The sequence below is a fragment of the Equus przewalskii genome, chromosome 9, assembly GCF_037783145.1.
Source record: "Equus przewalskii isolate Varuska chromosome 9, EquPr2, whole genome shotgun sequence".
Lineage (NCBI taxonomy): Eukaryota > Metazoa > Chordata > Mammalia > Perissodactyla > Equidae > Equus > Equus przewalskii.
In genome coordinates this window covers 13,093,687-13,118,089 of record NC_091839.1, presented here as the reverse complement: position 1 = coordinate 13,118,089, position 24,403 = coordinate 13,093,687, and the positions used below count along the sequence as shown (strand labels likewise).

The 24,403-nt window shown below is 55.2% G+C and overlaps 1 protein-coding gene and 1 long non-coding RNA gene across 15 annotated transcripts in view; one reads left to right on the top strand and one right to left on the bottom strand.

Moving 5' to 3' along the window:
• The window catches only part of POU2F2 (POU class 2 homeobox 2), a 74,612-nt gene that overhangs the window by 32,441 nt on the left and 17,768 nt on the right, over nt 1-24,403 (bottom strand). For 8 of the 12 annotated variants that reach the window (XM_070557960.1, XM_070557964.1, XM_070557965.1 and 5 more), the window contains exon 1: nt 226-323. The exons of 3 other annotated variants lie outside the window; for them this stretch is intronic. In XM_070557960.1, the coding sequence (XP_070414061.1) occupies nt 226-292 (67 nt within the window). In that variant the 5' untranslated portion in view covers nt 293-323. Of the gene's footprint in view, nt 1-225; nt 334-24,403 lie in introns of those variants that run through there. One more of the 12 variants, XM_008532015.2, reaches the window with a different exon arrangement.
• On the top strand, nt 332-9,356 carry LOC103558815 (uncharacterized). Of its 3 annotated transcripts, none has more exons than XR_011522325.1 (5): nt 332-465; nt 731-883; nt 4,203-4,331; nt 4,536-4,850; nt 6,253-9,343. It is a non-coding gene; the product is annotated as an uncharacterized lncRNA (long non-coding RNA). The 3 variants fall into 3 exon arrangements; XR_011522327.1 differs by having other exon boundaries at nt 451-640; nt 731-829; nt 6,253-9,356; XR_011522326.1 differs by having other exon boundaries at nt 454-640.

The following is a 24,403-nucleotide window of genomic DNA, read 5'->3' as shown; positions in this document are numbered from 1 at the left end:
AGAAGAGGTCAGAGGCCCCCCAGGTGCTAATGTGGAAGGGGAGGATAAAGAGGAGCTGGGGGTGGGACCCAGGGTGGGAAGTGGAGAGCTTCTGAGGTACAGAGTGAAAGGGCAGAGGAGACAGCGAAGGGGGAAGGGCAGGGCCGGTCAGCGATCGGCACAGCAGGACAAACCCCAAGGTGCTGCCGGTGCTCCTGGGCAGTGGCGCCCGCCCCGGCCCCTTACCTGGAGCCCCCATGCTGGAGTGAACCATGCTGCCCGCCCCGCAGGGCTGGGGGAACAACTGTGTCATCTCCCCGCCCTCTCTGGGGGCCAAGCCCTCTCTGCCGGAAGTCACCCAAGGAGGAAACCACAGGGTCCGCCCCCTTCGGAAGGGAAAATACCATGGCCTGAAGGCCCACCCCAGCAGGCAGCGACCCCAAATCATGTGTGTGTGTTGGGGAAGTGGGCGTAGTGGGGCAGAAGGTAAGCAGGCTGGAAGAGCTGACTCCTACAGCTGCGCCTCCAGGAGGTGTTTGCAACAGCTGCCGCAGGCCTCCTGCCACCTCCACTGGGGCAAACACATCTGGAACGGGGCAAGTGGGTCTGGGAGAAGGTGGGCCCAAAACAACAAAACCACCACCAAAACACTGGCTAGAAGGTTTGTGGGGGCTTTCTCAGCGCCAGCCCTGCACCTTGCGCATGACAGGCGTCATCTCTTGAGGCGATCACTATTTGCCCCATTTTACAGATGAAAAGACTGAGGACCAAAGAGGTAAGATGGCCTTCTCAAGAGCCCAGAGCCGAAAAGCGTTGAAGCCAAAAAGCGCAGCAGGAAGAGGCGTTCGCGGTGGGTGTTCCGCTCGGCTTGGGGTGGGGGATCCAGCCGCGCACCTGTCCCCAGGTGAGGCGTCCAGGGCCACCACTGAGCGGAAGCGGTGCCCGCGGGCAATGCCAGTGTGGGCGGGGGGCGGGGCCTTGGTCGGGAGCGGCAGGCGACAAACGCAGGCGCCCGAGGCGGCCCCCGCGGAGGGGAGCATCGAGTCCCCTGGCTGCCCACTGGCCCTTTGCGCTGCGGCGCTCGCGGCCCAGCGGTTCTCTCCGCACCCGCCAGAGGGCGGCAGCGCCCAGCCAGTGGGTCGGAGGGCGGGGCTGGCTGCGGAGGAGGGAGCCCCTCCCTCCGCTCCCCTCCCCGCCCCCGCACCCCCACCCCCGCCCCCGCGCTCACACCTGCGAGGGTCACACAAAGGCGCGGGACTCCCGGCGCACGGCCGCGCAGACAAAGGCTCCGCTGAGCCCGCGACCCTCTTCCTCCTCCCGGCGCCCGGGTCCGAGGCTGCCGGCCGCCTGGCGCCTCCAAACAGCCTGCCTGCCCGCCCCAGGCCTCACAGAACTCGCTGTGCTCCACGCTGGGGGACCCCCCAAACCACACGCGCGCACACGGACTCCTGGACTCACCCACCCACACACCACATACACTCAAGTATTTCTACACATGGACCCCAGCACTTCACACACACGTGTGCACAAGCAGACGGGAACACTCCTCTATGTGCACAGGTCCCAATACCAACCCTCCCGACCCTCCATTGGTCACTCCTGTACAGACACCCCCTCAGCTCCCTCAAGTGGACCCAACAGCACAAGGGCACATCTACACATGTGCCCAGGCACGCCTCCTGACCATGTGTGCCCATACTCACACCCATGCACACTCACACAGGATATAACACACAGGCAGACCTTCGTTAGTGCCCTTCCGTCTGCACACGGGCCCTGTGCACCCAGACACGCCCAGGCAGGCAGGCCCACTGGACGACGGGAATGACCAGCGGTCCTTACATCTGCACACAGAGGGGGCAGTTCCCAGCTATCTACACACCATAACATCCCATATTGTAAGGACTGAATCTCACTGAGGAGATCCAGAGACCATGCAGCATCAACCAGGCTCCAACTCGGACCTGCTGCCTCCTGGTCCACACCTCTCTCTCTCTCTCTCTTTCTCAGATGCAGCGTTTCTATACATGAGGGTCTTCCGGACAGCAGTCTGGTGGCAGTGGGGTGCTAGAGCCTTGTCTTGAAGCTGCATTTGCCCAGGAAGTTCTGTTTTGATTTAGGATTTATGTTTGGGGGGGGCTTGGAAATGAGGGTAATAAGGACATTATGGGGGGTCGAAACCCCACCAAGTCACCCCCATGCTCCACCCTGGACATAGTCAACGTCATCCGTGTCAGGAATGTGCTGTTGGACATGACCAGGTGTCAGCCCCTTATGGGGAGCAAGGAGAGAAGCACCACCCATTTCTGGAGCTGCCATCCCAGGTCTGCAGCTGAGGGCGGGGGAGCTGGGGAAAGCCTTACACGCTCCCCCATGGGATGAAACCACCCTGCCCCTCTCACCTCCCATGATGGCTCAGCTATTTTTGTCTGAGGCAGACCAGAACTGAGCCCCTGAGCCAGAGTCACAGAATCTTGAAGAAGAATGGGCCTGAGACTTCCGTCTGCCAGAGAGAGGACAGAAGGGCAGAGTTTGGGATGCACTCCTGGGTAGAGCCTGGCGGCCAGGCATGGGGAGGCCCAGGCAGGGGAGATGGTGGCCTCTGGGCCAGAGAAGAGGCCTCAAGCCATGTTGAGCAAAGCATGCAGGGCATAGGAGCTGGGGAGCAGCGGGGGCCACTTGGGGTGCAGGGAGCCTGGGAGGGAGGCAGTGCAGGGGAGGCCAGACTGGGCTCAGAGCTGAGCGGTAATTAAAGGAGACGTAGGGGGCTCCCCAGGGCCAGCGGGGCTGGTAACTGACACGCGGGCCCCATTGCTCCGCTCATATTTCTCACCGGATCGATACGTTTGACTCCCGACAAGACAATAATCGCTTGTACGCGGCCGGCGAGTCGATCAAATACATTATTAGAGCGAGGTCCCCCGGGGGCCCGGTGGGGAATGGTGGGGGGGAGCAGCCAGCCCACGGGGGACAGCAGAGCGGAATTCTTCACCCCTCAGGGCCCCCAGCCATGGCCTCTTCCTCTCGGCCGCCCCTAGGGACCTTCTCTGTGGCTCGGTTCCCCAGCTTCTTTCTGGACACCTGCTGTCTCTGGTGACCTCTCTACTCAGCCCCCGGCCGTGTCCCCACTCTGTGTGGGGACCCAAGGGGTCTTTCCCCAGAAGTGCTGCCTTGCCTTGTAGGGCTGTAGGATGTGGGAGCTCAGAGAGGCCGCTCAGACCCCCAGCTTGGCAGGAGACAGGGAGACCAGGTTGCCGGCCGCACTATGAGTCGACAGCTGGGCCAGGAGATGAACTCCGGCCTAAGATTCATTGATTCTAACCTCCCTCTGCATCTCAGCACATCCGCCTTCAGCAGAGCCCAGGTCAGGCAGCCTCTGGGGGGTCGAGGAAGGCTGGCTTAGGGACCCGAATATATAGAAAAACAGGATGGGGGTGGCAGACAGAGACACAGACAAAGGCATGTCTAGCTGGTTCTGCTACAGGGCCATGCGATCCTCCAGCAAGCCTCTAATACTCTCGAATCAAACCCAGCCTGGCCCACCTGGGCACTGCTTGCGTACCTCTTGCTCACCTTCCTGGCTTCTGGGCTCTAGCCTTCATTTCCTGTTTACACACCTGCTTCACCCTCAGCCTGGCCTTCAGAATTGCTTCTCCAGTGGCCCTAAGTCAAGGTCAAGCTGTAACTGTCCCATATTCTGCTTAGCAGCACCCAGCAATGAGGCACTTAAAATATTTCTTCTCCATCATCATCATCATCAATAGCAGCATCACTGTCTATTCTGTGCTATTTGAACTAACACATTATTTGTATTCCTCACAACAATCTGAGGAGGTAAGGTCTGTTATCATCCCTGTTTTACTGATGAATTGGAGCTCAGAGAGGTGAAGTCACTTGCCCCAAGTGACACAGCATGTGAGTGGTGGAGTCAGGATTCAAACCCAGACCTGTCCTCTTTACAGTTTGCTCTTTCTCTACTCTACCATGGGCCTTCTTAGAGCTTCGAAATGCTCCCCGTCTTCCAGTGGACAGCAGGAAAAGCCACTCCCTGCCCACTCAGGAATACCGGAATCTCCTCCCAGCCCACAGCCCACCTCCCACAGCCCTTAAGAGTCTGTTCTTGATATTCGGCAAAGCACTGGACTCCTTCTGACCCATCAGGCTGAAGGTGGTCAACCTTTCCTCATTTCCTTCAATTCAAACCTTTTCTGCGTGTCCCTTAGTGTCAAGCCCTGGGCCTGAGGCTGAGGACCCAGAGATGAGCTGGATCTGAAACCTGCCCCCAAGGAGCTCACAATCCAAGAGGAAGACTGGAGTTGCTGAAAATACCCTGATATTCCATCAATGAGTCAGTAAGCATCCGATAAACGCAGTTATGTGCCAGGCCATTGCTGAGCTCAAAGAAAACAGTGGTTAAAAGTAAAATAGTCAATTATACTTCTGTAAAGCTGAAATTGTTTAAAAAGCAAAACAAACAAAGATGTTCTTTCTCCCCCCATAGAGCTTACCATCTTTGGAGGGAAATAATTAAAAAAAAAAATCCATTGAATTAATAGGTAATTCCAAGTTGGGAAAAGAGCTTTCAACAATAGGAAGAGGATGATACCTGATGTCAGCTGGAGGGAGGCCTGGTGCTGAAGACTTGTGAGGAAATGGCACTCACTCAGCAATTCGACCATTCGCAAGCAAAGAATGTGGGGAAGAGTATAGCAGGCAGTGGGAACAGAGAAGGTGGTGGCCCCGAGGCAACAAGCACATGGCAATTCCCGGAGCAGAAAGGAGGCGCGGATGGCTGGCACAGAGTGAAGAAGGAGGATGTGAGAGACGAGGTGGAGAGACCAGGGCCAGACCACACGGCCTCACGGGCCAGGGTAAGCATTTTGGATTTTACTGCAAGTATAGTGGGACACCACTATAATAATAAGTAGGGGAGTGATGTGGTTCTGTGAACATTTTCGTGGACAATTCTGGCTGCTGTAGAAGGCTAGTCTGAAGGGCCGGAATGTGAGGGAGGTCAGCTGTGAGGAAATGGGGGGTGTCCACATGAGACATGAAGATGGCTGGGACTAGGGTGGTGGCAATGGGGGAGGAGAGGAGCAAGTGTCCCCAGAAGCAATTTTGAAGGTAGACCCAACAGGATTGGTTATTGGCTGAAGATGGGGTGTGGGGGAGAGGGAGGAGTCAAGGATGAGGCCCCCTGAATGCGGAAGTGCCTTCCCTGCCATAGAAAGATTAGGGGAAGAGGGAGGGCTCTAGCTGGATGAGAACGATCCTGGCAGGCGCCACACGTGCCTTGCGGTTGGATTTGATGTTGTAGGTGGGAGGTTGGGCAGGGAGATTCTGGGTAAAGAAGATCCATTGGGGAATGCTGTGAGGACAGGCTGGTAGGTGGAATCTGGAGGAGGGATGACCAGAGTGGAGGCTGAGACAATGGTCCATACAACAGGGGAGCAAGGGCCATCAGGATGCAGATGAGGGTACGAATTCAAGTGAGAGTCTGCAGGATTTCAGTGGGCCTCGAAGTGGGTGGCTGGGCAGGGTGGCTGAGTGGACGCGGAGGCCATCACCGATGGACAGTCGGGAGGAAAGCAGATTAAGGGAAGATGCTTGGGTCAGTGCCAGCGGAAGATCAGGAAGAGGCATCTCAGAAGCAGCAAAGTCTATGGGCCAGGAAGCCAGCAGATGCTTAATAAATTTACATTGACACAAACACTCCTTATTGCACCCCCCCAACACCAATTTCCCAGGAGTTCACCTCAAGTAAGAAGAAACCTAGAAGCACTGTGATTCAGCTCAAAGAAGATAAAAGTCAGGAGACTGACCAGGTTCCATGCTGAAACTGACTAGCTGGTGACCTAGGCCAGCCCCCTGTGCTCTCTGGGTCTCAATTTCCCCATCTGTAAGTGGGAAGGGGGCTGGCGGGGCACTCTAAGACTTCTTCCAGCTCGAACATTCTGTGGCTTGAAAGAAATAAGAACAGGCAAGATGTATTGATGGGCCAACTAGCTGTCGGACCAATACGGATAGAGAGAGAATGTACTGCAGGCTTACACTAGGGAGGGCCCGGCTAAGTATACTCAGGTTTCCACTGAGTCCTCAGCTTTTATTAAGGACTTTTATTATCCTCATTTTAAAGACGAGAAAACTGAGGCCCATGGTCACACAGTTAGGCCAGGTGGACCTGGAGTCTCTCTGACCCCACAGCCTATGCCTAAACTGCTTGCTGAGCTCACCACTCCTCATCTTGGCTTGCACGTGTCTCTCTGACTGTAGGTCCTGCAAGAACAAGGTCCTTGATATCATCACCACATACCCACCAGGGCCTCCAAAGAAGCAGGTGCCTGGCCCTGGGCCTTCCCCTGATGAGGCTCTGCCCCCGGCCCAGCAGCCCCTACCCATCACCACGCTGCAAGGTCTACTCCAGCCCAGACCTCCCACCCACCCAGCAGTGACTGCAGGCACAAGGCCACCGCCACTCCCCACATCACAGGGAGCTGTCCAAAGGCTGAAATGCAAGGCTCCTTGTCCTCAGTCCAGAAGCCCTACTGCCTCCAGGACAAGCCCAATCCCCTCACCACAGCCTCCAGGGCCCTGCAGGACCTCAACTCTCTCCACGAGAGCACCACATGCCAGCCCCAGTGGAGGAAGCCAAGTCTGTCCCCACCTTGGGGCCTTTGACCTTGCGGACCTCTCCTCTAGAAGGCTGTTGCTCGTCTCTTCCCATTCCTCTCATCCTTCAGGACTCAGCTCAAAGGACACCTCCTCTGAGAAGCCCGCCCTTAGTCATTCTCCACTCCATCACCCAGCTGTATTTTCCTGACAGTGCTCTCGGGAACTCCATTACTGTCGACTCGTTTGACTGTCTGTTTCCCACTCTGAAGGGTAAGCTCTCTGAAAGCAGGTGTCCTTTTCTGTCGTGTTCACTGTGGCATTCCCAACACTTAAAACAGTGCCTGACACACAGCAGGTGCTTAAGCCCTATTTTCTGAATGATAGATTCCTCCAGGCTCCAAAGAATGAAGTCCAAGGCTGGCTGTTCAAGCTCAGGTGGGTAGGGGTCCCTGCCAACCTCTTTCTCCATTTTGCGCTCAGAGCTCACCTTCTTCCTCTGTTAAACAACTGGGGTTCTCCTACATGCCTGTCCTTCATGCTTCCTTTGTCTGCCACACAAATTCTACCCACCTCTACAGCCTCTGCTCAGATCTCCCCTGTCTAGAAGCCTTCTCAGACTCCACTGGACGCCCGATTAATAGTAACGACCTCACTCTTGCACAGCTCCAGGCCGCATCCCGGGCTTTAGCACCAGTCCTCCTGCGTTGTAATTACTTCTCAGTGAGTCTGCCCCCACGGGGTGGGTTTGATTCAATCTTGTGGAGTCGGAGTCCAGCACTGGGCTGCAGATAGCCAGGGCTCCAAGAACATTTGTGAATGAGGCACCTGCCCCCGCAGACTATAATTATCTCTACAGGTGTATATCGTGTATATAAGACTGGTTTGGGAGTCAGACATATGAAAGTTTGGAAACTGGTTCCTCCATTCAGTTGCTGTGTGACCCTGGGGAAGTGACTTTGCATCCATGAACCTCAGGTTCCTCATCTGTGAAATGGGGGCAGTAACATGAGCTGACAGGAACTTCATTAACTTTAAATATAATACTTGCCACCATGGATAAGGAACTCAAAAGTTCACAAAGCATTCATCACCCAAGGTTTGAAATAGAAAACTCAGAAACAACCTAGATGCCACCAATTCAGCACAGTGGCTAAGGATATTGTAGTATATTTGTACTCAGTACGTGGCCAAGAAAGAGAATGAGACAGACCTATGGATTTGGACTTGGAACATTCTCTAAGACACTGCTGAGTGAAAAGGCAAATTGCAGAATGGTTTATACCACTTAATGTCATTTATGTAAAACACATACAAAAAACATTATTCATTTTCTATGAGTGCGAAAGTGATGACAAATGCAGAGAAAAAGATCTGGAAGGTAACTAGTTAACTAATGACAACTACCTTTGGTGAGGGGTCCAGGACTGGGAAAGCAGAAGGGACTCGAAGGGGATTTTAGCCTTTCTCTTATGGTTTTGGTTTTTATAGTGAGATTATATTCATTTTTTAATTAAAATTAGAATTTATTAAGTGATACAGAGGTGGCTAACACAAAGAGAAGCAAAGAAATGACTATCCCCAAAGTGAGGACAGTGGTTACCTCCAGCAGGAGGGAGAGAGGGGTATGTTCGGGGAGGACACACAGGGGTGGGGGCCCCCGGGGCATGGGCAGCCTCTTTTGTTCCAACCTAAGTGGTGGCTGCACAGATGTTCACTCTATAAAGATTGGTTAAACTGCACACTTATGACTTGTCCACACGACTGTGCTTCCTGTGGGCAGGGGCCAATTCGTACGCATCCCAGTATCATCTGCTCCCCACCCACCCCCAATTCCTGCCCAGAAGCAGACCTTAACAGAAATCTGTGTTCGGTAGGGTGCGCCCCACGGCTGCAAGTGCTCCAAGGGCCCGCGGCCGCTGTCCAGGGTACTAACGGCCCAAGCCTGGGAGGCCTCAGGGGAGGCTGGCCTAATAAGCCAGCTTCAAGACTCCTTATCCTAACCAGCCAGCCCTCCAGCCTGCCGTGTCACCGGCCCCTGCCCGCCTCTAATACATCACCTCCCATCACCCCCACCTCTCGCTCTCTTCCTCAGGCCGGCTTTTGTTCCTGCGGCCCAAGCCCAGCTCCAACGTGCCTCAGGACCTCTGCTCTTGCTCTCCCCCTGCCTGGTGCCATCTCTCCTCATTGTCCCCGTGGCGCATCCCCTCACTTATTCCAGGATTCCACTCACACGCCTTCTCCACAGAGGAGTCTTTTTGATCATCGCACCTCACGTAGCCTTTCCTCTCCTCATCACTCTCCATCCTTGACCAGGCTGCATTTTCTTCCTGCACTTCCCACTGTCCAACATTCAAGTTTCTGTTATGTGCTTGTTGATCATCTGTCTCCCCCCACTGGAATATTCATGCTGTGGGGGGACAGGGAGCAGGTCTGTCCTGTTTGGTTTTACTCTCCTTTTTAAAGGGGCCTCAGGTATTACCGTTAAGTGAAATAAACCAGACAGAGAAAGACAAACACCATATGATTTCACTCATCTGTGGAAGATAAACAAACACATGGATAAGGAGAATAGCTCGTTGGTTACCAGAGGGGAACTGGGTTGGGGGGAGGGTGAAAGGGGTAAAGGGGCACATATGTATGATGACGGATAAAAGCTAGACTATCGGTGGTGAGCATGATGCAGTCTATACGGAAACTGATATATAATAATGTACACCTGAAATTACACAATGTTATAAGCCAGTATGACCTCAATAAAATAATTGAAAAAAATTTTTAAAAGGGGCCTCAGGTGCACAAAATTGTGTTAATCATAATCCTTGGTTTACAGCATACACTCATCCTTGGGCTGGGCAGAGCCCTCTTTCATGATTTATTTGCTTATTTATTTTATTTATTTTTAACAATGTGTGCATGTGAACCCGCCACTCAACATTCAGTTTAGAGCTGTGACAATGGTCACACTGACACATCTGACTTGTTCACACTGTGTCCCCACTGCCTGCAACTGGTTAGAGGAGGCACTCGGTATCCATTTGCTGAAGAGGCTGAGAGACAGTGACCTCTGCACCATGCAAAAGGGAGCCAATGGGAGCCTCCCCGGCCTCACAGGAGGTGGATGGGGGTGGAGAAGAAATCAGAGGCCAGCCCCCTGCTAAGCTCCCCTGTCCTCCCTACTGCTCCCACCTCCTGCTCGGCGTGGCCCAAAGCCTCTTCAATACAACTCAGTTCTCCACTTCCCCCGAGGGCCCACTGTGCCAGACCCCGTGCCGAGAGCACGGGACACGGGGTGCATCAGCCTTGGCCACGCCCTTGAGGAGTCCTCAAACCTCCACGGCCCCGGCCCGTGACCATCTGCTATTATCATAAGTAATAAGAGCAGCTACCGGGCACCTGCTCTGTGCAGGTCTGTGCTCCGTGCTCGCCTTGCATCATCTCTTGGCATCTTCCCAACGATCCAATAAAGCAGGTGCTAGTATCAGCCCCCCTTTTTCTGAGGAGTACCTTGAGGTAGGTCAGAGCGGGCAGGTGGATTCCAGAGCCGGACTCTCCTCACCACCAGGCACGCTGCCTGTGTTACATTGATCATATGCACATCTCCCCTCAGAAGACTATGAAGTCCTGTGCCTCCTGCATCTCTGCAAAAGCAACTGAGGATGGTGGCAAGGTGTCAACTTTGGAGCCATGTAGGTGGTTAGGTCTCAGCCGCAGGGGAAGGGTGAGGCATGGAGGGGCTGTCACTTGGCCTAGGTATCACACTCATGAAGGGCTTCATTAAACACGATGTGCATTTTTGACTTTACAGTTGGGTGCCTCTGCCAGACCACACCACCTGTGAGACGCTACAAATTTTGGTTTAATAAATCCTGAAAGACCTTGTAAATATCAGTTAATTTGGCATTATGTTGTTGTTGCTAAGAGCACAAGTCTGTAACTCCATTTTGGCATTCCTTCATTCTTAGCATACTGGGAGGCCCAGGAATTAGAAATGCCCTGAGCCTCTCTCAGCTTCTATGGAGCCTGCTGAGTCCTTGCTGTGTGACTTCAAGCAAGCCACTCGACCTCTCTGTGCCTCTTCCAGAACTATGTTGTCTCTGAGCAGCATCTGCAGAGGACCCTGCCTGCAGGAGATGCTCCACAAACATTTATTCAGAGGAGTTTAGCTTGATGGAAGCAGGTGGGCCGAGATCACATGAGACATAGCCCCCGCCATCATGGAAGCAAACTCTGAGCTCTAGACACTTGAAGGAAAGTGAGGGATCAAGGGAGATGGGTAGATTTTGGGTGTGACAACCATTTACTGAGATAAGCACAAGCTCCTGGTGGAGCTCGGGCCAGGGGATCAGGAGTTCTGCTTTGGACGATTAAAGGAGGAGCCCTGAACCTACTGGTTAGAAACACTCTCCGTGCACTTTCTTACTGAATCTTCTCAAAACTCTACAAAAGAATCATTGTCAACATGCCCATTCTACAGATGAAGAAACTGAAGCTCAGCAAGGTTGAATCATTTGCCTGGAGTCACACAGACAGAGCCAGGATTAGCATCCAGGCTTCAAAGTCCACGTTGCCATCCACGGTACACTCTCTCTCTCCCCCGGACCTTCGCGCACCTCTTCCCTTTGGCTCAGCAGGAAACACTGGACATGGACCTGGGTTTGCCGTCTGAGACGTCCACTTGTCTCCCACCCCTGGCCAAATTATGGCCTCCTGTCAATATGAGCCATCTGCTAAGAGCTTTCCCGTGGGTCCCCTGCCTTGAGTCCTGGCAATGCTGGGATGCACCCTGAACGCTGTCCCCGGCCTGGTGCATTCTCCAGGCTCATACAGCCAGGCCAGCTGTGAGGGGAGCCAACACCTTTGGACCCACTCGTCTCCTGTGCGCCTCACTCAGAGCTCACCTCCGTGGAGTCTCTGAAGGTCAGTCCTCTCACTTGCTCCACACAGGACCTGTGCCTGGCAATGAACATCTCCTCAGTGCCAAAAACACCAGGCACTTTGAGGTTACCATGGAGAGCACCAAGTCGGTCCCCCCCAGTCCTCCTCCTCCCAGAGGCTTCCCCAGACTCCTGGAGAAAAAGCAGCCCCTGTCCTGGTGAGAGGAAAAGCTCAGGTGCGTGCAGGGTCAGACCCTCACTCTGCCTGACCAGCCATGTGACCTTGGATCAGCAGCTCCACTTCTCTGAGCCTGGATATCAGTACCAATTCCAAAAGGGCTCTCCGATTCCTCCCCTCCTCAGTCACCACCTGGCTGACTTCAGGCGCCTCCTGCTTGCAGGTCTTCCTGCCCCCATGCCAAAGCCTGATAGTCTCCTCTCCCCCTGGCGGCCTGAGAGGATCTTTCTAAAACTAATCAGGCTGTGTTGCTTCCTTGCTTAAGACTCTTCAGGGGCTTCCCTGCGTTTGGGAATAAAACCCAAACCTCTTAACCCAGCCTACAGAATCTTGTGTGACCTGGCCGCGGCCCACATCTCCCATCTCTTCCCCCATCACTCTCCCCTTCACCTACACTGCTCCAAGCCACGCTGCCTCCTCTCTGTTCCTCAGACCAAGCTCTCTCCAACCCCAGGCCCTTTGCATGTGCCACTCCCTCTGCCTGGAACACTCTTTGTCTGGTTAAACCCCACTCATCTTTCAAGGTTCAGCTTAATTGTCTTGCCCTCTCTCTGTGGGCTCCCTATCACAATTTCAGGGGTGGAGGGTTATCTGATTTTGCATTGAACTGGTATTTACACTTAAAGATCTGCAGCCCCTCTAGTTTGTCACTTGATGAAAGTTGACTGTGCCAGTGTTCTTCAGGGCTCTATCTCCAGGGCCCAACACACAGCAGGTGCTCAGATATGTGGAATGCATCTGTTAAATGGATCCTTTATGGGGATAAGCACCTGAGGCAGAGGACTGGAGTCTTCTGCGCCTTAGTTTCCACTTCTGTAAAATCAAGATAACAATTCCTCCTTACAGCGTAGTGGCGAGGATCCAAACAGATAATGAATATTGACAGTGCTTTGGGAAAAACGCCCTTCAGATGTAAAAGCTTGAAAGAGGTGGAACCCAGAGGATGAGCAAGAGTCAAAGAAGAGAAGAACAAGAGAGAAGGACATAAGCATTTGTCAAGTAACCGTATCTGCCAGACACCTTACATTTCCTCGTTCACTGTCTCCTGGGATGGTGGCTATGACCCAGAGGGGGAAACTGAGGCTCAGAGAGAAGACACCACCTGCCCACAGTGTCACAGTGAGTCCATGGAAGAGCCAGGATTTGAACCCCTCACACCGAGGCAGCCACATTTCCCACGCACCTCCAACAGAACTTGACCCCTAGCAGTGGGTTCTTGACAAACATTTATGGGTTGGACCAATGAAGAGGACCAACCAGAGTCACTTGGGTCTGAATGGCAGTCCTAGCTCTGCTACTCACTGGTTGGTGACCTTGGGCAAGCCGCTTCCCCTCCCTGAGCCTCAGTGTCCCCACCTGCAAAGTGCAACTAATGATCATGCCTACCATCTAGGTGGTCAGGGGACTCACCAAGAGCCTGCAGGTCGAGTGCTTAGCACGCAGTAAGCAGTCTATGAGCAGCTGTTAGGATTGTTACTCTTCCATGCAAGGGAACAGCATGAGCAAAGGCATGGGGCAGGTTTTGGAGATGATGAGAGGCCATTGGAGAGAGAATCAATCAGAGAGGTCCTCTCAAGGGAGTGGCCTCTCAAGCCAGACCGAAATGGACTCCCAAGTCTGCATCCAGTTGTCAAGGCGGGAGGTGGGAAGCTGGTGAGGGGTCCCCTGATCTTCTGCCCCTCTACACCCTCTGCCCCCAGACCCCTCAGCTCCTTCCAGGTTTCTTCGACCAGAGTCCTGTACACCTCAATCTCCTACCACCCTTGTCTCCACCCCAGGCCCAGACAGCCCCAACTCAGACGGGCCTCTCGCTCTTGCCCTGGCCTCGCCTCTGGCCCAGGGGATCTTTCTCTCTTCTGTTAGGAAGGCCTTTTACTAATTGGAAAACTATTTTCTGAAGGTAGTACAAACAATTCATAAGGGTAAAAAGTAAGAAATGTTTTAGGCACAAGCAAGCACATGACATGTGGGTAGGTACGTGTGTATACACACCACCTTTTTAACACAAGCTGCTTCTTCCCGCGTGCCAGAGGGCTCTGACACAGAGCTCCTTAGCCCCCTTAGCAAACCAGGTGCTGTGAGGCTGAGGGAGGAGATGAGTCCTGCACTCACGCAGGAATTGTGACCAGACAGGTCACTGAGTCCTAGGTGAAGAGTGGCGGCTTGGAAAGGAAACCTGGGGACATCCTGGAATCCTCCTCCTCCCAGTGCCTCCCAACTTCCCATGGATTCAACCCAGAGAAGTCTGAACCCCTCTGTTCTTCCCCCACAACTACCTGCCCTGCCCCCAGCCCTGCTCCATTCCAGGACACCTCTTTCTCTTTCTCCTTCTCCTCCAGCCAGTCCCATCGCACAGGTTCTTCCTCACTTCCTCACTTGCTCGCTTGCTCCACAGATGTCTCTTGGACCCCATCCACGTGGCAAACACTGAGCTAGGGACAAGTGATGTAGCCCCTGTCCTCCAGAGCTGACAATGGAGGTGGGACCTGGGCTCCTGAATCCATACCCTACACTACTCCCAACAGCATGACACTGATCAGGTCCCTCCTCTGTCCAGACAGAGAAGAAAAGTCTCAGAATCCCAGGCTTTCTCCGGCTTCACCTTTCCAAACTACCAGGAGAAACTGAGAGGGCAGGACGCAGCCTTAAGGTGTCATCATAGGGGCGCCTGGATGGGGGATGACCATGCTCCCCAGAAGGAGGATCCTGCCCTCACTCCCTCCCCAGGAGCCTGAGAGAACTCTGGACCTTCAAGGCATGGGTGTGCCACAGGAGGGGCCATAAACGCCATCTAAGCAGTTCGCTTTTCAAGGGAAAACCGAGCTTCAGGGCAGGCAAGTGACTTGAGCAAACCCACACAGCACATCTGTGACAGACAGACAGGACTCAATCTCTGGTTCTCCAGTTCCCTCTCTGCAGGTATAGACGTGTTTTAACTCCTCCAGACACTGACGCCCCCAAGAGAAAGAGAGAAGAGGGGCTTGAAACGTTTTCCCTGCGCTTTCTGGTGACATTCCTGGGACCTGGGCCTCTGTGTGCTTTCACGGCTGTGGGAAGGGGGATAAACCAAGAGAGACACAGACTGAGACACGGATGTGGGACAGGAGGGGTAGGAACGGTTGAGGGGAAAGCATGTCACAGGGCAGAGAAAGGAGGTACGGAGAAAGAATAACTGGGGCCTATGCAGGTGGAACAGAGAAGGGTGTGGGGGATCTTAAATCCCTGGAGGGAGAGGCAGCAATAAAGGGAGAGTCGGAGTCACACAGAGAGAGACAGAGACAGAGGGGGAAAGCAGAGGGAGAGACAAAGAGAAGGAGAGAACAGAAAGGGGGAGGAGGAATGATTCGGGTGGGGCCACCAGGGCCTTCTATCAACCGCTCCCCCGACATCCTCTCACAGGCCCTCACACCAGCAGTCCTGTGGAGTGTGTGGCGTTGTCCTCAGCCCCGGGAGACTGTTCCGGCGTGGCTGAGAGGGTACACAGGAGGGGTGTCCAAACCCAGCCTACCTCTTCCTCACCCCAGCTGCCTCCCTGAGACAGAGACTAGGGCCCAAGTTCAGTGTGGATGGGGCAGAGCAGGCTCTGGAGGACTGCAACGGTCTGGGCTGGGTCAGGGGGCTGGGCCTGCCTCCCCACCTGTTCTTGTCCCCTGCTGTCCGCGCTGCGGGCCACGTCTGCTCTCCTGACTTCTACCCACGCCTCCCTCAACCTGTGGCCATCATCTCCCTGCCTGCCCATCCTGAAACCTTCCTGTCCATCCCTGCACCCCGTCAGACCACTCATCCAGAGCCCACCTTTCTACACCCCTGCAGGTTTGGGGCTAGGGAGGGGGACCCAGCGGCCTAGCTGGGGAGGGGGCTTGGTGGATTATTGAAGAGGTACAAGACTGCGGCTGACATGGATGAAGAGGAAGAGGAGGGGGTCTTGGTGATGGACGATGCTGAATCTGCTGTGGGGGGTGGCGGGGAGGGGGTGGAGGAGGGCTGGGGGAGGGGTGGTGAGGAAACGGGTTGAGGGGGGAGCAGGACCAGGCTCACATTTGGCATTCAGGGCAGCTGACAATAAAAATGCTTTATTGCCAAGAAACTGGATCGATCGGGGCTGGAGGGGGCCGGCAGGGGGGACGCGGAGGGCTCGGCGCAGAGGCCGGCGGCCGGCCTCCGCAGCGACCAGGGCCCGAGCCGCCCTCCCCCCTGCGCCCCCCTCCCCGCCTCCTGCCCTTTCTCTCTCCTGCAGCCACCGCTTAGTTCTTATTATATTTTTTCTTATATATTTTTTCCCCCAGCTTCTCCTGCTCCTGTTATTTTTTTTTTCTTTTAATTTTTTTTAAAACTCGCTGCACTCCCAATGCCGTAGGCTGGGTGGGGGTGGGGGTGGGGTGGGGGCGTCCGCCCACGCCAGGCCCCGACCCACAGGGTGTCCAGAGCTGCTGGCTTTGGCCTGAGACCCACTTTGCCTCCACATCCCCCAGTTCAATCAGTCTCCCCCCCCCCGAACCTGCCCCTGATTGCCTGTCTCTCCCTGCCACTTGCCCTAAGGGCCTCCCCAACGCAGGAAATGCACCCCTCTCGTGGGCTCAGGGCCCTGGCCAGGCCTTCGTCCCCTCCCCCCTACCTGGCCCCCTGCTCACTCCCAGAGCCATTTGGCTGATGGTCAGAACTGTCCGTCAAGGGGGCTCTGAGCCTCTGGGGACCCAGATGGGAGGAGGGATGGGGAGAGGTCGAGGGTCAGGCCACGTCCCCTCAGCTCAGCTCTTTCCCCTCCCCCTTCCTAACAAAGGGAGCAGAGCCCGATGCTGGGTGGGGGGCGGCCTGGTACTTAGGGAAGCAGGGAGGAGAAGAGCTGTGCGGATGGCCATGGGCAGGAGGCGGGGGTGGGGCCTGCCTGCCCCTCCCCTGCCCTCCCCCTCGGGTCAAGGCTAAGGTGATTCCTCAACCTCTCTCAGAGGCTGGGCTGGGAGGGGAGGAGGATCTGGACAGACAAAGAACTGGAGCCCCCGGGAATTGGGGGCTGGGGGGACGCACCTGGGACCCGGGCAGTCCCCGCTGAGGGAGGGGTAGCAGGCACCCCTCTGGTCCTGGTCTCACCCTCTGGATGGCCCTGCCTCCCATCTGCAGCAATCCCTATGGATCCCACAACCATACAGATCCTTCAAGCTTGGGCAGGCAGGGTTGGGTGGGAGTAAGGGGAAACTGAGGCCCAGAGAGGGGAAACAGAGGCAGGGTTGGGCTCCAGGACGGAGGCATGGCCCCAGGGTTCCCAGTGTGGCCCCAGAATCTCTCCCTTTCCTACCCAAGGAGACATGCCTCCCTTCCCCCTCCAGGTCAGGGGATCCTTAGATGGGGCAGGGTTGAGTGGTAGAAGGTTCTATGGAGAGGGAAGAGAAGCTGAGCTTTCTCCTCTCTCAGGCCAGCGGGGTCGGGGGACCAGGAGAAAGAAATTCTAAATGTGGTCTGTCTCTTGCACAGGCCTGGCACAGCCTCAAGGTGGAACTTCAAGTCACAAAGGGCAGGAAACCGACGTGGACAGGGCCCTCCTGAGCACCTGGCTATCGATGGCTGGGGAAGAGGGCATCAGAGAGGTTCTCTCTCTTGCCCACAGTCACACAGTAAAGAAGGAAGGTTCACACTCCTGTTGGTCCCCAAACTAACACTACACTGCCTCCAGGCCTTCCACCTGTCCAGCCTGACTGTGGAGGGCAGAGGGAAGCTGAGGCCGTGAACAGCTGGGAACCCCTCTCCAACCCCCCACCCTGTGCCCATGAGAGATAAAGAGCCCCCAGAGACAGAAAGAAATGGGCAAAGCTTCTGTGCTTAAATTCTTATACCCAGGCAGCTCTCAGGAGAGGGCCACAGCCTAGAGGAAGAGGGGGAGGACGGGGCAGGACACTTTTGGGGGGGGTGGGCCCTCTGGAACTTGCCCCCACAGTCTGCCAAGGAGGCCCCAGATGGGCCGAGGACTATAGGGGTCCTGCTGCCCTCCCCCAAACCTCCCCTCCCTTCTCTCCCTCTCTTTCTCGGCTGGCTATCGACCGGGGCTGTGACATGGTAGATCAATACGGCAGGGATATAAAGCCGGCTGGCTGCCTGCCTGCCTCTGCCTCTCTCTCTCCCCACTTGCCCGGCTTCCCTTTCCCGCAGCCGCACCCAGGCCCCCCACCCCCATGTACCCCTTACCCACGCCTCTGAGGGGCCAGGGCCCCCCCCCCCACCCTCTACGGCAGGAGAGCTTAGGGAGGCTGACAGCTTGGACAGCCAGGAGAGGGGGTGAGTATGGGAGTGGGCAGGGAACAAAATGGGGCTGGGGGTCACACTGGCAGGTAGGGGCTAAATTGAGGGACAGTCCCCCCGGAAGAAAGCAGGCATCTCCTCAGGCGGGAGCAGCACAGGGAGATGGGACCCTTTGAAGGTATGAGAGGGATGGACCTCTGGGAGGTTGGCAGGGGGCACCTGGGGTGCCAGGGAGACACTGTCCTGAGTCCATGGGGTGGGGAAGGCCTAGTGGAGTGCTGGAGTAAGCTAGGGTGAGTGGATGTCGAGAACAGTGGGGCAACCCCCAGGGAGCCTGGTACCCACCCACAGAGCTCTGGCTGCCCCATCCTTGGGTCTCTGTGGGCAGAAGCCACCGTGGCCTCGCCCCAGGGCCTGGCCTGCACCTGTGTGGTGGGTAGGGGCTTGTGAAGCTTTAGACAGGAGGTTCCACGGGAGGGCTGTGGTGTCTGAGTTGCCATATGTGTAGGGTATGTGCGTGTCCCCTGTGTGCCTGGGTGGCTGTGTGTCTTTGAGTCCTTACGCTCTGCTGTGGGACTCTGGGACTCTGTGTCCCTGCATGTCTCAGCTACTGAGTCAAGTCTGTGTGACCACCAGTCTGTGGGTGTGTCCCAGGCGACTTATGGCTCTGTATGTGTGTACTTCCATGAGTGTCTCCCCCATTCTGAGTGTCCCTAAATGTCTGAATGTGTGTATACAGATCTGTCTGTCCCTCAGGGAAGTGTGGATGTGTTCCCAGGAACATCTCAGGGACCCCCGTCCCCAGGTGATGTGGTGGCTGCATGTTTCTGCGTTCCAGGAAATCTGTGTGTGTTGGTGGGTGTGATCCCCTGCCCGAGTGTGTCTGAACACAGCTGTTTTTGTGAGTGTCTGGGGACCGTGGAGCAAGTCCCCACCTGTCCGTGTGTGTGGATTCTGTGCCTGTGTCGGTGGGCGGTATAGGTGTGATTGTCTCTGTGTGTATCAGAGGCTCTTTCTTTTTACGAATGTCAGAGATCCAGTGTGCTTTTTGTGTGTCTACGTGACTCCGCCTGTCCCTATGTGCCAACGGCCGAGTGTGTCCCAACAAGTGGGTCGGAGGCTCTGGGTGTGTCCCCGTGTATGTCGTGGTGACTCGGTGCACACACAACGATGTTTGGGAGGGAGGTCTCTGAGTGGGGGAGGGTTTGAGGTAGCAGAAGCTGCCAATTTGATGCTGGCTAGCCAGTTTCATTGCTGTATCGTCTCCAAATCTGAATGTGAGGGCCTGCCTGCCTTCTTCCCTTCCCAGACAGAGGCCCCAGACCCCTGCCAGGATGGTCCCAAGGCCCCCTCTCCCCTCCCCTTGGGCAGCCAGACCTCTGCTCCTCAGCACCCCTACTTTGGCGGACCGTAGCCACCTCAACTCCACCAAGCGACCTCCGTCCCTCCCAACCCCCCCAGTGCCACCCGCTCCCCCCGCCCTCCCCCACCACAAGTCCAGTCCAACCCAGACAAAAGCAATTACTCCTGAGGTAGGATGTGAGTGTGGGTGTTAGAAACAGAAAAAAAAGGGGGGAAGGGAGGGGGAGCGCGAGAGACACACAGAGGCAGGGATGGACAGCCAGAGACCTGGAGAGACAAGGGCGAGAAAGAGACCCACAGAGGGTGTGAGAGACAGAAGATGAAACAGACCAGAAGAGACACAGACACAGGAGGCAAAGGCAGAGAAAAAGCACAGAGGAAGGGCAAACGGGAGGCTCCGATGGAGAGACACAGAAACAGAGACCAGAGAGACAGAAAGAGATACAGAGAGAGCGAGAAAACAACAGAGCTGAAAACCCAGTGATGGAGCCGCACAGAGACGGCACAGATAAAGAGAGAATGGGGACCAGAGACAGGGAGAGCTAGAAAACACAGAGAGAGTGAAAGCGAGGGAGAGAGAGGGACAGAGAGGGAGAGAGAGGGAGAATAGGAGCGATCCACAGAAAGAAACAGAAAGGCTGAGTGAGAGAACGAGATGAGGCCAACAGCCAGAGAGATAAAAGAGAGAGACAGGGAGAGGAGACAGAGAAAGTGAGACAGCTGGTGAGAGGGACCTTGAGAGACACGCGGAGAGAGGTGGAGGGAACTTGATAATGCAGGAGAGACTGAGACAGCAAAGCTCCAGAGGGGCTGAAGGGAGACTCGGTCCAGAGCCACCTCTCTCTCTCTCTCTCTTTCACACACAACACAGACCTTTCTCCCCACCCTCAAGGCCAGAAGCCAGCGGTGCCCACACCCTTCCCACGGTCCTCTGGGCCCCTGTGAGCAGAGGCAGGGGACAGGATGGATGGACAGGGATGGTCTGGGGCAGCTGCAGGGAGGGACGGAGTGGACTGGGCTCATGATCACAAGAGCAAGTGGGAGCAGTACATCCCTCCTCCCACACTCCCTGTCACCCTCCTCTTCCACTCACAGAGACACACACACCAGGGGCCTTGGCCAAGATCCTTATACTCTGCCCAGCACAGCAGCCTGGGGAGGGGCAGGGCTCCCAGACACCAGGCGTGGGGCACGTCCTTCCCACCCCAAAGTCATACCCACCTTCCTCAGCTGCCCTCAACCCATCCTTCTTGTTGCCCCCTCCCCCCAAGCCTGGTGGTCTTCATCTCTCACTAGCATGCTCTCATGCCCTCACGCTCCCGCACTCGCTCTCTTTTTCTCTCTGCTTCTTCCTAACTGTCTCGGAGTTACTCTGCTTTCCCGGCTGACTTTTTGCTCTCTCCATGTCTCTTTGTCTACTCTTCTCAGTTGCTCCTTCTCTCCAGGTATTTTTCTGTCATGAGGTGCTCTCTGAAACTCCCCAAGTCTCTCTCACGCTCTACTCCTCTCTAGCGTATTTCTTGATTCCCTCTTCTCAGATGATCCCTCTGGCCCTCCTGTCCACACGTGCCCCAAGAGGGCGAGGGCACATGGTGGTGCATGGGCCTCAGAAGCTGTCCTGGAGTGGCCGGGGCAGGGGTGGGGGCACCTCCTTTCTTGTGTTTCCCTCAAGGGCCTTTTCTCCTTCTCTCTTCCTTGCCTCCCTCTCCCCACCCCCACCAGGTCCACATCTCCGTGTGGCTCTCTCTGGAGACAGAAAGCTAGATATGGACCCATGTATACTCTACACACAAGACGGGAAACAGGTCCAGGCTCAGATAAAAAGGAGGTAACGGGGGTGGAATGGAGAGGCCAAGACATGGATGAAGACGGAGCAAAGGAAAAAAGAAGAGGACGACAGGGTGGAGCCCCAGGGCGAGGAAGAAGAGAGGAAGGAAACCAGAAGCAGAGACCCGCAGGGCAACATGAATTGGACAGTGCTGGGGTGGGGGTGTTCATCATGACTTCCAACAAACGCTGTTAAAACCATCTAGGGTCAGGCTCTGTGGTCTGCCCTCTGCCCACCAGCCCTCACCATGCCCGCTATTTGGAGTCAGGGCCAAGTGCCTGCCCTCAGGCCCTGGGGCTCCATGCTGGCCAGAACAGTGGGCACTTCGGCCTTCATTTGCTCTGGGACTGTCAGGGATGCCAGTGACCCGCCGATCCCTGGAGCTGCTGAGAGATGCGAGCCACTTTGACCTCCTCCACATCTGTAACACCCCACCCCGCGGCTGTCAGACACTCCCAGTTCTGGGTGGGTGACAGCTGTCTCCACCCACAGGGCAACAGCAAAGGCAGCCAAAAAGATTTAGTGATCTCTTGCTACCTCCCAGCACCCCACAACGGCAAACAGCCCCTCGCATCCTGACTCCACAGAGGTGAGGACTACCGCTGCCTGCAGCAGCACAGCCCTGCCCACAGCCTCATGCAGCCTCACGTGGCCACGCCCAACGAATCACCCTTTGGGGCCCGCTGGCCCCGCACCCAACGAGCCACCCCTACACTGAATCTCCACCCAGCCCACTCCACCACCCTCAAGCCACATCTGTCACAGCACACACTGTGTTTGTGTAGCCAAAGCCCCCACCCCAGGCGCAATCAGAAGGGTGGCTAACTGGCCCAGGGGATCAGGGAAAAATCCCTGACCCAACCTACTGGCTTCTTAGTTCATGTCTGCAGAACACCTGAGCTGCTACGCAGCCCTGCGTCTCTGATCCTGGAGCGTCCCACCACTCTCCCCCGCGGGAGGTGTGCCCACCTTTCAGTTCAATGTCCCTCCTCCTTATGCAGCCCGGGGTTCTCTCTAACTCACCTCACGAGACCGAGCAATGGAAGCCTTTCCCCCATGGCTAAGTTCATGCTTCTGAGGAATTCCAGACCCCCCTTGGAGTATGTAGGTGCTGTGGACATGCCCTGGTGCCTGTGTCTGAATCACTTGTGTGACCTGAGGGCCTGGTCCACACTGAAGGCAACTGAGTTTTTATGGAAGGACAGAAGGGAGGGAGAGACAAGGTGGGGACACAGCTCTGCTTCTGCCCAGCACTGGGAGGGCCTCAGATGCCCAGTGGACAGTAGCTGGCCATGGGAACTCTGAGGCCTGGCCAGCATCCACGGTCCCCAATAATGACCCACCCATCTGAACCATAACTTAGTCCTTGGCTTCTTCTAACCCTTCAGGACCTCCTTTTCTACCACTTCCTCCCAAAGACTGCCTGCGACCCCCCCAGTGGGTTGATCACACTCTCTCCTGACTCAGCACCTTGCAGAACCACCAATTCAGGTTAGTTGTGTTCACGTCTGTCTCTCCAACAGCCTGGGGGCTCCTCAGGCCACACAGGTCTGACTCCCCTCTGCATCACCAGACTGAGGCACAAGGCCTGGCATGCAAGAACCCCCAGGAAATGTTAGCTGAAGGAATAAACGATGGCTATGGGTTCGTGTGTCTGCGTGCTCACTTATTTATTCACTCAACAAATATTCCCTGAGCATTTACACTGTGCCAGGGACTGGGTGTAGACGTGCTGGACAAATAGGGAATTCCCCCCCACCATGAAGCTCTATGATAACGATTGTGATCAGATATGGTAACAGTGTTCAGGGAGGAAGAACGGAGTGGGGGGCAACCCACCCCAGGGAGATCAGGGAGCCTTAGATGGAGACTTGAGGGAGGTGGAGGAATGAACTCAACCAAAAGTGGAAAGAAGGCCCTAGAACAGTGGGAGGAAAGCCGGAGGAAGGGCCAGAGGGAGTGAAGGAGAGGGAGCCACGCGGGCACCAGAGGCTGACCCAGCACCTCCAGGCCTGGAGGGGTCTCGCTCATCCCGGGGCTCCAGGCATTGCAGAGGCCTCAAGACACGTTCGGGGAGTCCCTCACCTTCCAAGTGTAGCTCTAAAGGAGAGACAGCGGTGAGTGGGGGCGACGTCTGTTGTAACTGTTTTTTGTGAACAAAATTATACGCCTAAGAGAGTGTGGCCTTCTTCAAATGTGTCTCCCTGGGAGGTTGGACTTTTCCTTGAACCACTCAGATATTTTGGCAACAGCCTTCAAGGCCAGTTTACAGACTCCATCAGCAAAACATCTCTCTGATGTGTAATTGTCTCTGGTTTCTATCAAAACACCAACAAGCAACCCCAGAATTATCCATTATTAGTATTATCATTGCTAAATTTATCAGACTTGACTCCAAATTAGACTTCAGGTGTTTCCCCCACAATCAAATTCACTCCCAAACCGCAAAGATTGGTCACCCCAAGGAGATTCCAAAACCTGGGCTGGGTTTTGGTGAAGTGCAAGAATGAGAGACTGAACTTCAAGCCGACCTGCACTCAAATTCTGACTCTACCACTTAAGGTTACCACGGTAACCTTAGGCCAGGTGCCTCCCTCTCTGTGCCTCAGTTTCCTTCTCTTCTAACAGGTGACTAACATCCACTTCACACGGTTGCAGTGAGTGCCCAGAACAGGCCCTGGCCCCTACTAAATATCAGTTTCCTCATTAGGATATAACAGCTCTCGGGTATGTGTTACTAAATCTATCACACGTGTCCATAAAATCGTGGCTACTTAACAAATATCTATTTGAACACAAACAACTGTAATCATAGACGTGATTGCAACTTCCACCAACTCTGAAACATAGTTCCCTTTAAACGCCTCTGTTACTTTAGCCCAACTTTCGGGTATTCCTCAAAGCCAGCCTCTAGCCTCCAAAGAAATTCTGCAGCCTGGAAGCTCCTTGACCCTCTTTTCAACGTCAAGAGCATCAGAGGACGCGAGGGTTCCAGGAAAGCTACCACTCTGGTTCCCTGGAGAAAGAACGCATCCTGTAGTTCAGACACCTACCCTCCTTACTGGCTAAAACAGGGTCCACAGATGAGCTTAGGGGGTCTGTGAACATCCTGAGGTTGGAGCACAATTGGGTAGATGTAGGGATGTGTTTTCCTGGGAGAAAGTCTATACTAAACGTTGTAAAACTAGAAATCTATGGGCCAAAGGTTGCCTGAAACATGTGGTTTGGACCACAAGGGGATTTTTGAAATTTTGCGTTAGTTGCCAACATTTAAAAATC